The sequence below is a fragment of the Phyllobates terribilis genome, unplaced genomic scaffold (genome assembly GCF_046119375.1).
Source record: "Phyllobates terribilis strain yellow unplaced genomic scaffold, ASM4611937v1 Scaffold_2__4_contigs__length_985480577, whole genome shotgun sequence".
Taxonomy (NCBI): domain Eukaryota; kingdom Metazoa; phylum Chordata; class Amphibia; order Anura; family Dendrobatidae; genus Phyllobates; species Phyllobates terribilis.
In genome coordinates this window covers 41,346,562-41,360,374 of record NW_027362762.1, presented here as the reverse complement: position 1 = coordinate 41,360,374, position 13,813 = coordinate 41,346,562, and the positions used below count along the sequence as shown (strand labels likewise).

Below are 13,813 nucleotides of genomic sequence, written 5' to 3'. Positions count from 1 at the left end.
TCGAATCAATGGGACTTTTGCATAAATGTCTAAATGAAGAAATACAGCAAAATAAGACTTTGCCAGCAATGAATAACCTTGTAAGCCCTCAGAATCCTCCTGGATGGAGAAAGAAGAATGTTGTGAAGAAAAAACGGAGAGTGGTGGTCATGGGGGATTCCCTGTTAAGAGGAACAGAGGCCGCTATCTGCAGACCAGACATAACCTCAAGAGAAATGTGCTGTCTTCCAGGAGCAAAAATTAAAGATGTGTCTGACAGGATATCAAGACTCTTCAGACCTACAGATCACTACCCATTCCTGCTAATACATGTGGGGACAAATGACACCGCAAGAAAGGACCTGGAAACCATCTGCAGTGACTTTGAAGACTTAGGCAAGAAAGTGAAAGAATTGGGAGCGCAGGTGGTCTTCTCATCCATCCTCCCAGTGGATGGCCATGGAACAATGAGGTGGAATAAGATTCTACAGGTGAACAACTGGCTACGTCGATGGTGCCGTCAACAAGGATTTGGATTTCTGGATCACGGAATGAATTACCTATACGATGGACTACTTGCTAGAGATGGGGTGCACCTTACGAAGACTGGAAAACATGTATTTGGAAGTCGCCTTGCTACACTCATCAGGAGAGCTTTAAACTAGAACAATGTGGGAAGGGAAGCAAAAGGCCAGAAAAAGCCATACAGCTGACAAATACTATTGAGATCTCTGCTACTGGAAGTGGAAAGGAAGAACAAAGACAAAACAATCTAAATAATAAAAATATGGGAGGAAGAGAAACCAATCACAAACTAAAATGTTTTTATACAAATGCACAAAGCATGGGCAACAAACAAGGAGAATTGGAACTACTAATGCAGGAAAAGGAATATGATGTCATTGGAATCACTGAAACTTGGTGGGACGATACACATGATTGGAATAAAAGGCTAAAAGGATACAACTTATTTGCAAGAAGCAGACTTGATAAACGAGGAGGAGGTGTCGCATTGTATGTTAGAAAAGCGAATATCTGCACAGAGATTGAAGCTTCAGAGACTGGGAGTTCTGTGGAAACTGTTTGGGTAAGAATACAAGGAGAGAACAACGGAAAGGACACCATTGTAGGCATTTACTACAGGCCACCTGGGCAAGCTGAAGATATGGATGAACTCTTTATGTATCAAATGACCAAGTTCTCCAAAAAATATGACGTAGTGGTCATGGGAGATTTCAACTATCCAGACATTTGTTGGGAATCTCTCTCAAGTAAAACTAACAGGTCAAGCAAATTCTTATCCTCTCTTGCTGACAACTTTATCTTCCAAAAGGTAGGGGAGAAAACAAGGGGATCTGCTACTTTGGATCTAATCCTTATAAATAGGGAGGAAATGGTTGAGGAGGTAAAGGTGGCTGGGACCCTAGGAGGCAGCGATCATGCTATTATAGAATTTTGGATAACTAGAGGAGGAAGACATGTGAAGACTCAGACTTCAAGGTTAGATTTTAGAAAGGCAGATTTTAAGAGACTCAGAAAGAGAATAGGAGGGATCCAATGGCTGGATGTCCTTAAGGACAAAAATGTCCAGGAAGGATGGGAAATTTTTAAAAATGAGATTCTCAAAGCACAATCGTTAACAATCCCGAAAAGTAGGAAGAATGGGAAGCATTTAAGGAAACCAGGATGGATGAACACAGAACTTAAACACATGCTAAAAAGAAAGAAAGAAATGTTTATTAAATGGAAAGAGGGAGGCATATCTAAAGAAGATTATAATGCAGTCTGCAGATCCTGCAGGGCACGTATCAGGTTAGCTAAAGCTGACAATGAATTAAGGCTTGCAAGAGATGTCAAAAGCAATAAAAAAGGATTTTGGGGGTATGTCAAAAGTAAAAGAAAAGTCAAAGATGCTATAGGATTTTTACAGGATGAAAATGGAGAAATGGTAAGAGAGGATGTTGAGAAGGCCGAACTTTTTAATTCCTATTTTGCATCTGTTTTCTCTCAGAAAGAAAATGTAACATCAACTGATCTTCACTGTCCTTTTAAAGGAATAGAGGAATCCAAGTTATCTGTAAACAGAAAGATTGTGAGGGAATATTTAGCTAACATAAATGAGTTCAAGTCTCCAGGTCCAGATGAATTACACCCCAGAGTACTGAAGGAGATCGTAGAAGAAATTTTAGAACCACTCTCCATAATCTTTGAAAATTCTTGGAGAACAGGAGAAGTCCCAGAAGACTGGAGAAGAGCAAATGTTGTTCCTATCTTCAAAAAGGGGAAGAAGGTGGACCCAGGGAACTATAGGCCAGTGAGTCTGACTTCTATACCAGGAAAGATCTTTGAACAAATTATTAAACAACATGTATGTAAGTACATGGATAAGAATGAAGTGATTAACCAGAGTCAGCATGGGTTTGTAACTAACAAGTCATGTCAGACTAACTTAATTTCCTTCTATGACAGAATCACTGACTGGGTGGATCAGGGAAATGCTGTAGATATAGTATATCTTGACTTCAGCAAAGCATTTGACAAAGTATCTCACACCATCCTTATTGAAAAAATGACCAAGTATGCAATGGACCAGTCAACTGTTAGGTGGATTCATAACTGGCTTAGTGATCGGACTCAAAGGGTGGTTGTAAATGGCTTCACATCCAGCTGGATGAATGTCTCAAGTGGGGTACCACAGGGCTCCGTCCTGGGACCTGTATTGTTCAACATCTTTATCAATGATTTAGATGAAGGAATTGAGGGTAAACTGATTAAATTTGCTGATGACACAAAGCTAGGAGGGATAGCTAATACTAGAGAAGAGAGAGAGAGGATTCAAAAAGACCTAAATAAACTGGAGCAGTGGGCAGCAACCAACAGAATGGTTTTTAACAGGGAAAAATGCAAAGTACTACATCTGGGCAATAAAAATGAAAAAAGCATATACAGAATGGGAGGAATAGAGCTAAGCAACAGTACATGTGAAAAAGACTTAGGTATACTAATAGATCATAGACTGAACATGAGTCAACAGTGTGATGCAGCAGCAAAAAAGGCAAATACAATTCTGGGATGTATTAACAGAAGCATACAGTCTAGATCACGTGAAGTCATTATCGGTCTTTACTCCTCTTTGGTCAGACCTCATCTGGAATACTGTGTACAGTTTTGGGCACCACATTTTAAAAAAGACATAGACAAACTGGAGCAAGTTCAGAGAAGAGCGACCAGAATGGTGACTGGTCTGCAAACCATGTCCTATGAGGAACGGTTGCAGGATTTGGGAATGTTTAGCTTGCAAAAAAGAAGACTGAGAGGAGACTTAATAGCTGTCTACAAATATGTCAAGGGCTGTCACATTGTAGAAGGATCATCTTTATTCTCATTTGCACAGGGAAAGACTAGAAGCAACGGGATGAAACTAAATGGGAGGAGACACAGATTAGATATTAGAAAAAACTTTTTGACAGTTAGGGTGATTAATGAGTGGAACAGGCTGCCACGAGAGGTGGTGAGTTCCCCTTCAATGGACGTCTTCAAACAGAGGCTGGACAGACATCTGTCTGAGATGATTTAGTGAATCCTGCTTTGAGCAGGGGGTTGGAACAGATGACCCAGGAGGTCCCTTCCAACTCTACCATTCTATGATTCTATGATTCTAATGTGATTCCATAGGTTACAGCATCGATGTCCAGTGAGGGGCCACATCGCCTGGTCGGGGGACAGCAGCATTTTACCCAATGCAAAAGCTTTGGGTAAAAAAAAAAAAAAAAAGAGTTATACACCCATATGGAGACACTGAATAGATGTGCATCGATCTCCACGTGAAGGTAACATTACGTGACGCTCACCGGTTAATTCCCAGCATAAGAGCGCTCAGCAATATGTGTAGCTCCCAGGGAAATCAATGGAGAGAGCACCCACAATTACAGGGCCCCGTTCTGGATAAGCCCTTAATGTTCATCTTTAAACTAAAAAACATGGCGGCCCCCTGCTGTGGTATTACGTGGATGATGGAGGATATGGAGTCCGTCTTTATTCTTTGTCCAGTCAGTCAGTAATGCCTCATCTAAACTTCTGGCACATTTCTACGACTTGTGAAAAGTTTTCTGCTACGTACCTGACTTGGTGCTGGAAGTTCCAGGTTGGGGAGTCTGTGCGGTCAATGATGGGGGTAGTTACAGGGGTTGTAGTACCGGCGATGGGGAAAGACACAGAACAGCTAGGTACGGCCACGTCTCTCTCGGTCAGAGGACTGCCTGGAATTACACACCGATCAGTACTATATCACATCTCCTGGATTTCAGTCCTTGCACCTGATCTGTACCTTTTAAGCTGAGATGCATCGCCCGCTCCACCAGAATATTCACAGCGAATGTGTTTTCCGGCTCCGCGGCCACCGTCTCACCGCCGGGACTCGTGGATTTATCACTTTGCTCTTTCTGGGCCGACTTCTTGTGACTGTCTGGTTTCTGATCAGGATATTCCTGGGAGACGTCTTGCACCTCGTAGTCTTCAGTAAGGCTCTCGTCCTCCGGAGAACTCGGGCATCGGGCGCTCGATGATGGATGATAGGCAGAGCTCAGGCGCAGGTGAACCCTCACCGCTGCGCCCCACAGATTGGGGGCATTGTGCTTAAAGATGGGGTACACACCTGAAATATTAGAGGAGTCAGAATTAAAGTGGACCTCGATATTGGACCCTGACAGATAATCATGGCCTGTCAACAATATCCAAGTCCTGACAAACAGCTTTTCAGGATTTCTACATTAAAGGGTTAAGATTGCTGCATTTCATATGGGGGCAGAAATTGTCGTTCACCTACCACTGACAGAGAGGGTCCGGGAGGTGTCTTCTGACAGGGCGGTGAGGTCCACGTAGGCGCACCCGAGCAGACGGTCAGAGTCCTGAGGTCTCGGCCCGCTGGTGTCCTTTCCGTAGGAGCGCCAGACCTGGATTTCCAGCTTTTCTTCCCGCAGATACCAGACGAGCGGTTGATGTTTCATCAGCTCCACAGTCCTCGTTCGCTCCAACCCCACGGTGGCCCACTGGCCGTCTTCGGATACAGTCGGCCTTCTCAGCGGCGAGCAGACGGCGTCTTTATCGTACAGCTTGTACCTCAGGTAGCAGTAGGTGCTCTTATGGAGGCGCTTGTGGCCGGCCAGCAGGAGGCAGTGCACCGGGAGCCAGATCTTGGGGGTAGTAACAGAGATATTGACCAGTTCATCGTCACCAGCCGGATCACCACCCTCATCATCCGTCCATCCCAGACCGCGGGCCGCCTCCAGGACACGTTCTCTGTCGGTGTGATGAGCAAAGCGAACAGAAAGCTCCAGGCCGCCGACAACAGCGTCCAGAACCCCCACCGCACTGGGAAGTGTGGGGTCTTCAGAGACTGTTACTGGGAACCAGCCGGAAATTCCTAGGAGAAGAGAGTGTAAGGTGGTCATCACCCAGATCGTCAATCCTGATATGGGAACTTATGCCGCTTCAATTGGGAAGGAGTTGTCCAAGTAGTGGATGACCCCTTTAATGACGAGCACTGTGCAGACGCCGTTTGGGTGTCGGGGCTCAAAATGTGATGTAAAAAACCTAACCCGTGGGTTAGGTCTATAAAGAGAGCTCTGTCGATGTAGAACTGGAATAGTCCCAGTAATACTCAACCCCGAGTCACCTGATCTCTTGGTCAGCAGCTCTCTGGTCGGGATTCTCACCGCTCCCAGCAGATGGTCGCGCGCCGGCTGAGCTGTAAGAAAAACAGTTCATTAATATCTTCATGTGCAATATCCTCTGCCATTCGCCACCCCTCCCGCCATGACGACGAAGGGAGCAAAGCCGGGCAACACATGTAACTGGTTCTTCTACAAGAGAGCGCAGCTGCAGTGCAAAGTATGTGCCTTTAACAGCAATGACCGATCACTGCTGTCAACCCTTAAAGTCTGAGATTCCAGCAGAACGTCTGCCTCTGCCTCTATCCTCCTCCATAGACCTTGAAGAACAGCAACGTGACAGTCTGTATTCACTGAAGGCACGTTTTAGCAAAATACTGTGTGTTCTATGTACTGCAATCACAGGTTCAAGTCCCCTAAAAGAGCTAAAAAGAAAAGAACAAAAAAAAAAAGTTTTTTTTTAAAAGATATTAAAAAAAAAAAAGACATTTAATTTCCTGTGTCGCACAAACGAACTAAGATTTGTGGCGAAAAGCACGGAAAAGAAAAGAAAAACATGCTAAAAATAATGCCAAAGAATATAGGAAACTATAATATCTCTTATCAGACAATTCTTCTTCTTTCTCCCCTTATGAGCCACTTCTCATTGCCTCCTGAACTCATCAATCTCTGAAATTTTACAAAAATCCATGCTGCTCAAGGAGAGACTGAAAAACCAGTTCACTGAGAGATCAGATTACTGCTGCCTGTTGAAGTCTATGGAGAGGAAGAGAATGGAGAAGCAGAAAGATGGTGCAGCTGCTTTCTAGTAAGTGTGTTCTCTCACACCATATCTGGACTCCTGGCTATACTGCACAGTGCTGCAGTATACTGTCCTCCATGTTGCTGCTTTCTCTTGAGTTTATTTTTTTTATCTGGCACTAGAGCTGACTTCACAGCTACACTGCTGCATAACCTCCTCCATGATGCTGCTTTCTAACGAGGATTTTATCTCCCCCTAGCGCTGGCTTCACAGCTACACTGCTCAGGACTGCTGATTTCTAGTAAGAGCTGTATCTCCTAGAGATTGTTTCACAGCTACACTGCTCAGTACTACAGTACAATGTCCTCCATACAGCTACTATGGAGCATGTTCCTCTGGGCAGCAGGAATACCTCATGTATGTGTGTACTGTGTATGTGAGATTTCATAGCAGCCATTCTCTACCCACTAGCTCATAGATGACTGAAAATTAGAGATAAAGAATGAACAGGGGAAATATGGTGAAAAATACTGTATACAAGTCATATAATGGCCAGAAAGAGTGAAATTCTTCACATACACACAGGACAGCGTATTCTGTATATGACAGGTACACTACAAAGTTGTAGATGACTGTGCTCACTCAGGAGGAGTACACAGGACTCGGTATACAGCATACTATACTCAGGAGGAGTACACGGGACTCGGTATACAGCATATTATACTCAGGAGGAGTACACAGGACTCGGTATACAGCATAATATACTCAGGAGGAGTACACGGGACTCGGTATACAGCATACTATACTCAGGAGGAGTACACGGGACTCGGTATACAGCATACTATACTCAGGAGGAGTACACGGGACTCGGTATACAGCATACTATACTCAGGAGGAGTACACGGGACTCGGTATACAGCATACTATACTCAGGAGGAGTACACAGGACTCGGTGTGCAGCATACTATACTCAGGAGGAGTACACGGGACTCGGTATACAGCATACTATACTCAGGAGGAGTACACAGGACTCGGTATACAGCATACTATACTCAGGAGGAGTACACGGGACTCGGTATACAGCATACTATACTCAGGAGGAGTACACGGGACTCGGTATACAGCATACTATACTCAGGAGGAGTACACGGGACTCGGTATACAGCATACTATACTCAGGAGGAGTACACAGTACTCGGTATACAGCATACTATACTCAGGAGGAGTACACGGGACTCGGTATACAGCATAATATACTCAGGAGGAGTACACAGGACTCGGTATACAGCATACTATACTCAGGAGGAGTACACGGGACTCGGTATACAGCATACTATACTCAGGAAGACCATACAGGACTCGGTATACAGCATACTATACTCAGGAGGAGTACACGGGACTCGGTATACAGCATACTATACTCAGGAGGAGTACACGGGACTCGGTATACAGCATACTATACTCAGGAGGAGTACACGGGACTCGGTATACAGCATACTATACTCAGGAGGAGTACACAGGACTCGGTATACAGCATACTATACTCAGGAGGAGTACACGGGACTCGGTATACAGCATACTATACTCAGGAGGAGTACACAGGACTCGGTATACAGCATACTATACTCAGGAGGAGTACACGGGACTCGGTATACAGCATACTATACTCAGGAGGAGTACACGGGACTCGGTATACAGCATACTATACTCAGGAGTACACAGGACTCGGTATACAGCATACTATACTCAGGAGGAGTACACGGGACTCGGTATACAGCATAATATACTCAGGAGGAGTACACAGGACTCGGTATACAGCATACTATACTCAGGAGGAGTACACGGGACTCGGTATACAGCATAATATACTCAGGAGGAGTACACAGGACTCGGTATACAGCATACTATACTCAGGAGGAGTACACGGGACTCGGTATACAGCATACTATACTCAGGAAGACCATACAGGACTCGGTATACAGCATACTATACTCAGGAGGAGTACACGGGACTCGGTATACAGCATACTATACTCAGGAGGAGTACACGGGACTCGGTATACAGCATACTATACTCAGGAGGAGTACACGGGACTCTGTATACAGCATACTATACTCAGGAGGAGTACACGGGACTCAGTATACAGCATACTATACTCAGGAGGAGTACACGGGACTCGGTATACAGCATACTATACTCAGGAGGAGTACACGGGACTCGGTATACAGCATACTATACTCAGGAGGAGTACACGGGACTCGGTATACAGCATACTATACTCAGGAGGAGTACACGGGACTCGGTATACAGCATACTATACTCAGGAGGAGTACACGGGACTCGGTATACAGTATACTATACTCAGGAGGAGTACACAGGACTCGGTATACAGCATACTATACTCAGGAGGAGTACACGGGACTCGGTATACAGCATACTATACTCAGGAGGAGTACACGGGACTCGGTATACAGCATACTATACTCAGGAGGAGTACATGGGACTCGGTATACAGCATACTATACTCAGGAGGAGTACACGGGACTCTGTATACAGCATACTATACTCAGGAAGACCATACAGGACTCGGTATACAGCATACTATACTCAGGAGGAGTACACAGGACTCGGTATACAGCATACTATACTCAGGAGGAGTACACGGGACTCGGTATACAGCATACTATACTCAGGAGGAGTACACGGGACTCGGTATACAGCATACTATACTCAGGAGTACACAGGACTCGGTATACAGCATACTATACTCAGGAGGAGTACACGGGACTCGGTATACAGCATAATATACTCAGGAGGAGTACACAGGACTCGGTATACAGCATACTATACTCAGGAGGAGTACACGGGACTCGGTATACAGCATACTATACTCAGGAGGAGTACACAGGACTCGGTATACAGCATACTATACTCAGGAGGAGTACACGGGACTCGGTATACAGCATACTATACTCAGGAGGAGTACACGGGACTCGGTATACAGCATACTATACTCAGGAGTACACAGGACTCGGTATACAGCATACTATACTCAGGAGGAGTACACGGGACTCGGTATACAGCATAATATACTCAGGAGGAGTACACAGGACTCGGTATACAGCATACTATACTCAGGAGGAGTACACGGGACTCGGTATACAGCATAATATACTCAGGAGGAGTACACAGGACTCGGTATACAGCATACTATACTCAGGAGGAGTACACGGGACTCGGTATACAGCATACTATACTCAGGAAGACCATACAGGACTCGGTATACAGCATACTATACTCAGGAGGAGTACACGGGACTCGGTATACAGCATACTATACTCAGGAGGAGTACACGGGACTCTGTATACAGCATACTATACTCAGGAGGAGTACACGGGACTCTGTATACAGCATACTATACTCAGGAGGAGTACACGGGACTCAGTATACAGCATACTATACTCAGGAGGAGTACATGGGACTCGGTATACAGCATACTATACTCAGGAGGAGTACACGGGACTCGGTATACAGCATACTATACTCAGGAGGAGTACACGGGACTCGGTATACAGCATACTATACTCAGGAGGAGTACACGGGACTCGGTATACAGCATACTATACTCAGGAGGAGTACACGGGACTCGGTATACAGCATACTATACTCAGGAGGAGTACACGGGACTCGGTATACAGTATACTATACTCAGGAGGAGTACACAGGACTCGGTATACAGCATACTATACTCAGGAGGAGTACACGGGACTCGGTATACAGCATACTATACTCAGGAGGAGTACACGGGACTCGGTATACAGCATACTATACTCAGGAGGAGTACATGGGACTCGGTATACAGCATACTATACTCAGGAGGAGTACACGGGACTCTGTATACAGCATACTATACTCAGGAAGACCATACAGGACTCGGTATACAGCATACTATACTCAGGAGGAGTACACGGGACTCGGTATACAGCATACTATACTCAGGAAGACCATACAGGACTCGGTATACAGTATACTATACTCAGGAGGAGTACACGGGACTCGGTATACAGCATACTATACTCAGGAGGAGTACACAGGACTCGGTATACAGCATACTATACTCAGGAGGAGTACACGGGACTCGGTATACAGCATACTATACTCAGGAGGAGTACACGGGACTCGGTATACAGCATACTATACTCAGGAGGAGGACATGGGACTCGGTATACAGCATACTATACTCAGGAAGACCATACAGGACTCGGTATACAGCATACTATACTCAGGAGGAGTACACGGGACTCGGTATACAGCATACTATACTCAGGAAGACCATACAGGACTCGGTATACAGCATACTATACTCAGGAGGAGTACACGGGACTCTGTATACTATACTCAGGAGGAGTACATGGGACTCGGTATACAGCATACTATACTCAGGAGGAGTACACGGGACTCGGTATACAGCATACTATACTCAGGAGGAGTACATGGGACTCGGTATACAGCATACTATACTCAGGAAGACCATACAGGACTCGGTATACAGCATACTATACTCAGGAGGAGTACACGGGACTCGGTATACAGCATACTATACTCAGGAGGAGGACATGGGACTCGGTATACAGCATACTATACTCAGGAGGAGTACACGGGACTCGGTATACTATACTCAGGAGTACACGGGACTCGGTATACTATACTCAGGAGGAGTACACGGGACTCTGTATACAGCATACTATACTCAGGAGGAGTACATGGGACTCGGTTTACAGCATACTATACTCAGGAGGAGTACACGGGACTCTGTATACAGCATACTATACTCAGGAGGAGTACACGGGACTCGGTATACAGCATACTATACTCAGGAGGAGTAGACGGAACTCAGTATACAGCATACTATACTCAGGAGGAGTACACGGGACTCGGTATACAGCATACTATACTCTGTATACAGCATACTATACTCAGGAGGAGTACACGGGACTCTGTATACAGCATACTATACTCAGGAGGAGTACACGGGACTCGGTATACAGCATACTATACTCAGGAGGAGTACACGGGACTCGGTATACAGCATACTATACTCAGGAGGAGTACACGGGACTCTGTATACAGCATACTATACTCAGGAGGAGTACACGGGTCTCGGTATACAGCATACTATACTCAGGAGGAGTACACGGGACTCGGTATACAGCATACTATACTCAGGAGGAGTACACGGGACTCGGTATACAGCATACTATACTCAGGAGGAGTACACGGGACTCGGTATACAGCATACTATACTCAGGAGGAGTACACGGGACTCGGTATACAGTATACTATACTCAGGAGGAGTACACGGGACTCGGTATACAGCATACTATACTCAGGAGGAGTACACGGGACTCGGTATACAGCATACTATACTCAGGAGGAGTACATGGGACTCGGTATACAGCATACTATACTCAGGAGGAGTACACGGGACTCTGTATACAGCATACTATACTCAGGAAGACCATACAGGACTCGGTATACAGCATACTATACTCAGGAGGAGTACACGGGACTCGGTATACAGCATACTATACTCAGGAAGACCATACAGGACTCGGTATACAGTATACTATACTCAGGAGGAGTACACGGGACTCGGTATACAGCATACTATACTCAGGAGGAGTACACGGGACTCGGTATACAGCATACTATACTCAGGAGGAGGACATGGGACTCGGTATACAGCATACTATACTCAGGAAGACCATACAGGACTCGGTATACAGCATACTATACTCAGGAGGAGTACACGGGACTCGGTATACAGCATACTATACTCAGGAAGACCATACAGGACTCGGTATACAGCATACTATACTCAGGAGGAGTACACGGGACTCTGTATACTATACTCAGGAGGAGTACACGGGACTCGGTATACAGCATACTATACTCAGGAGGAGTACACGGGACTCGGTATACAGCATACTATACTCAGGAGGAGTACATGGGACTCGGTATACAGCATACTATACTCAGGAAGACCATACAGGACTCGGTATACAGCATACTATACTCAGGAGGAGTACACGGGACTCGGTATACAGCATACTATACTCAGGAGGAGTACACGGGACTCGGTATACAGCATACTATACTCAGGAGGAGTACACGGGACTCGGTATACTATACTCAGGAGGAGTACACGGGACTCGGTATACTATACTCAGGAGGAGTACACGGGACTCTGTATACAGCATACTATACTCAGGAGGAGTACATGGGACTCGGTTTACAGCATACTATACTCAGGAGGAGTACACGGGACTCTGTATACAGCATACTATACTCAGGAGGAGTAGACGGAACTCAGTATACAGCATACTATACTCAGGAGGAGTACACGGGACTCGGTATACAGCATACTATACTCTGTATACAGCATACTATACTCAGGAGGAGTACACGGGACTCTGTATACAGCATACTATACTCAGGAGGAGTACACGGGACTCGGTATACAGCATACTATACTCAGGAGGAGTACACGGGACTCTGTATACAGCATACTATACTCAGGAGGAGTACACGGGACTCGGTATACAGCATACTATACTCAGGAGGAGTACACGGGACTCTGTATACAGCATACTATACTCAGGAGGAGTACACGGGACTCGGTATACAGCATACTATACTCAGGAGGAGTACACGGGACTCTGTATACAGCATACTATACTCAGGAGGAGTACACAGGACTCGGTATACAGCATACTATACTCAGGAGGAGTACACGGGACTCGGTATACAGCATACTATACTCAGGAAGACCATAGAGGACTCGGTATACAGCATACTATACTCAGGAGGAGTACACGGGACTCGGTATACAGCATACTATACTCAGGAAGACCATACAGGACTCGGTATACAGCATACTATACTCAGGAGGAGTACACGGGACTCTGTATACTATACTCAGGAGGAGTACACGGGACTCGGTATACAGCATACTATACTCTGTATACAGCATACTATACTCAGGAGGAGTACACGGGACTCTGTATACAGCATACTATACTCAGGAGGAGTACACGGGACTCGGTATACAGCATACTATACTCAGGAGGAGTACACGGGACTCTGTATACAGCATACTATACTCAGGAGGAGTACACGGGACTCGGTATACAGCATACTATACTCAGGAGGAGTACACGGGACTCGGTATACAGCATACTATACTCAGGAGGAGTACATGGGACTCGGTATACAGCATACTATACTCAGGAGGAGTACACGGGACTCGGTATACAGCATACTATACTCAGGAAGACCATACAGGACTCGGTATACAGCATACTATACTCAGGAGGAGTACACGGGACTCGGTATACAGCATACTATACTCAGGAGGAGTACA

At 45.6% G+C, this 13,813-nt stretch overlaps 1 protein-coding gene across 2 annotated transcripts in view; it reads right to left on the bottom strand.

The window, feature by feature from the left end:
* The window catches only part of C2CD3 (C2 domain containing 3 centriole elongation regulator), a 93,777-nt gene that overhangs the window by 20,479 nt on the left and 59,485 nt on the right, over positions 1-13,813 (bottom strand). For both annotated transcript variants that reach the window (XM_073661250.1, XM_073661251.1), the window contains exons 22-25: positions 5,654-5,725; positions 4,805-5,401; positions 4,307-4,633; positions 4,100-4,238 (exon numbers count right to left, since the gene is read on the bottom strand). In XM_073661250.1, coding sequence (XP_073517351.1) covers positions 4,100-4,238; positions 4,307-4,633; positions 4,805-5,401; positions 5,654-5,725 — 1,135 coding nt within the window. The remainder of the gene's footprint in view (positions 1-4,099; positions 4,239-4,306; positions 4,634-4,804; positions 5,402-5,653; positions 5,726-13,813) is intronic.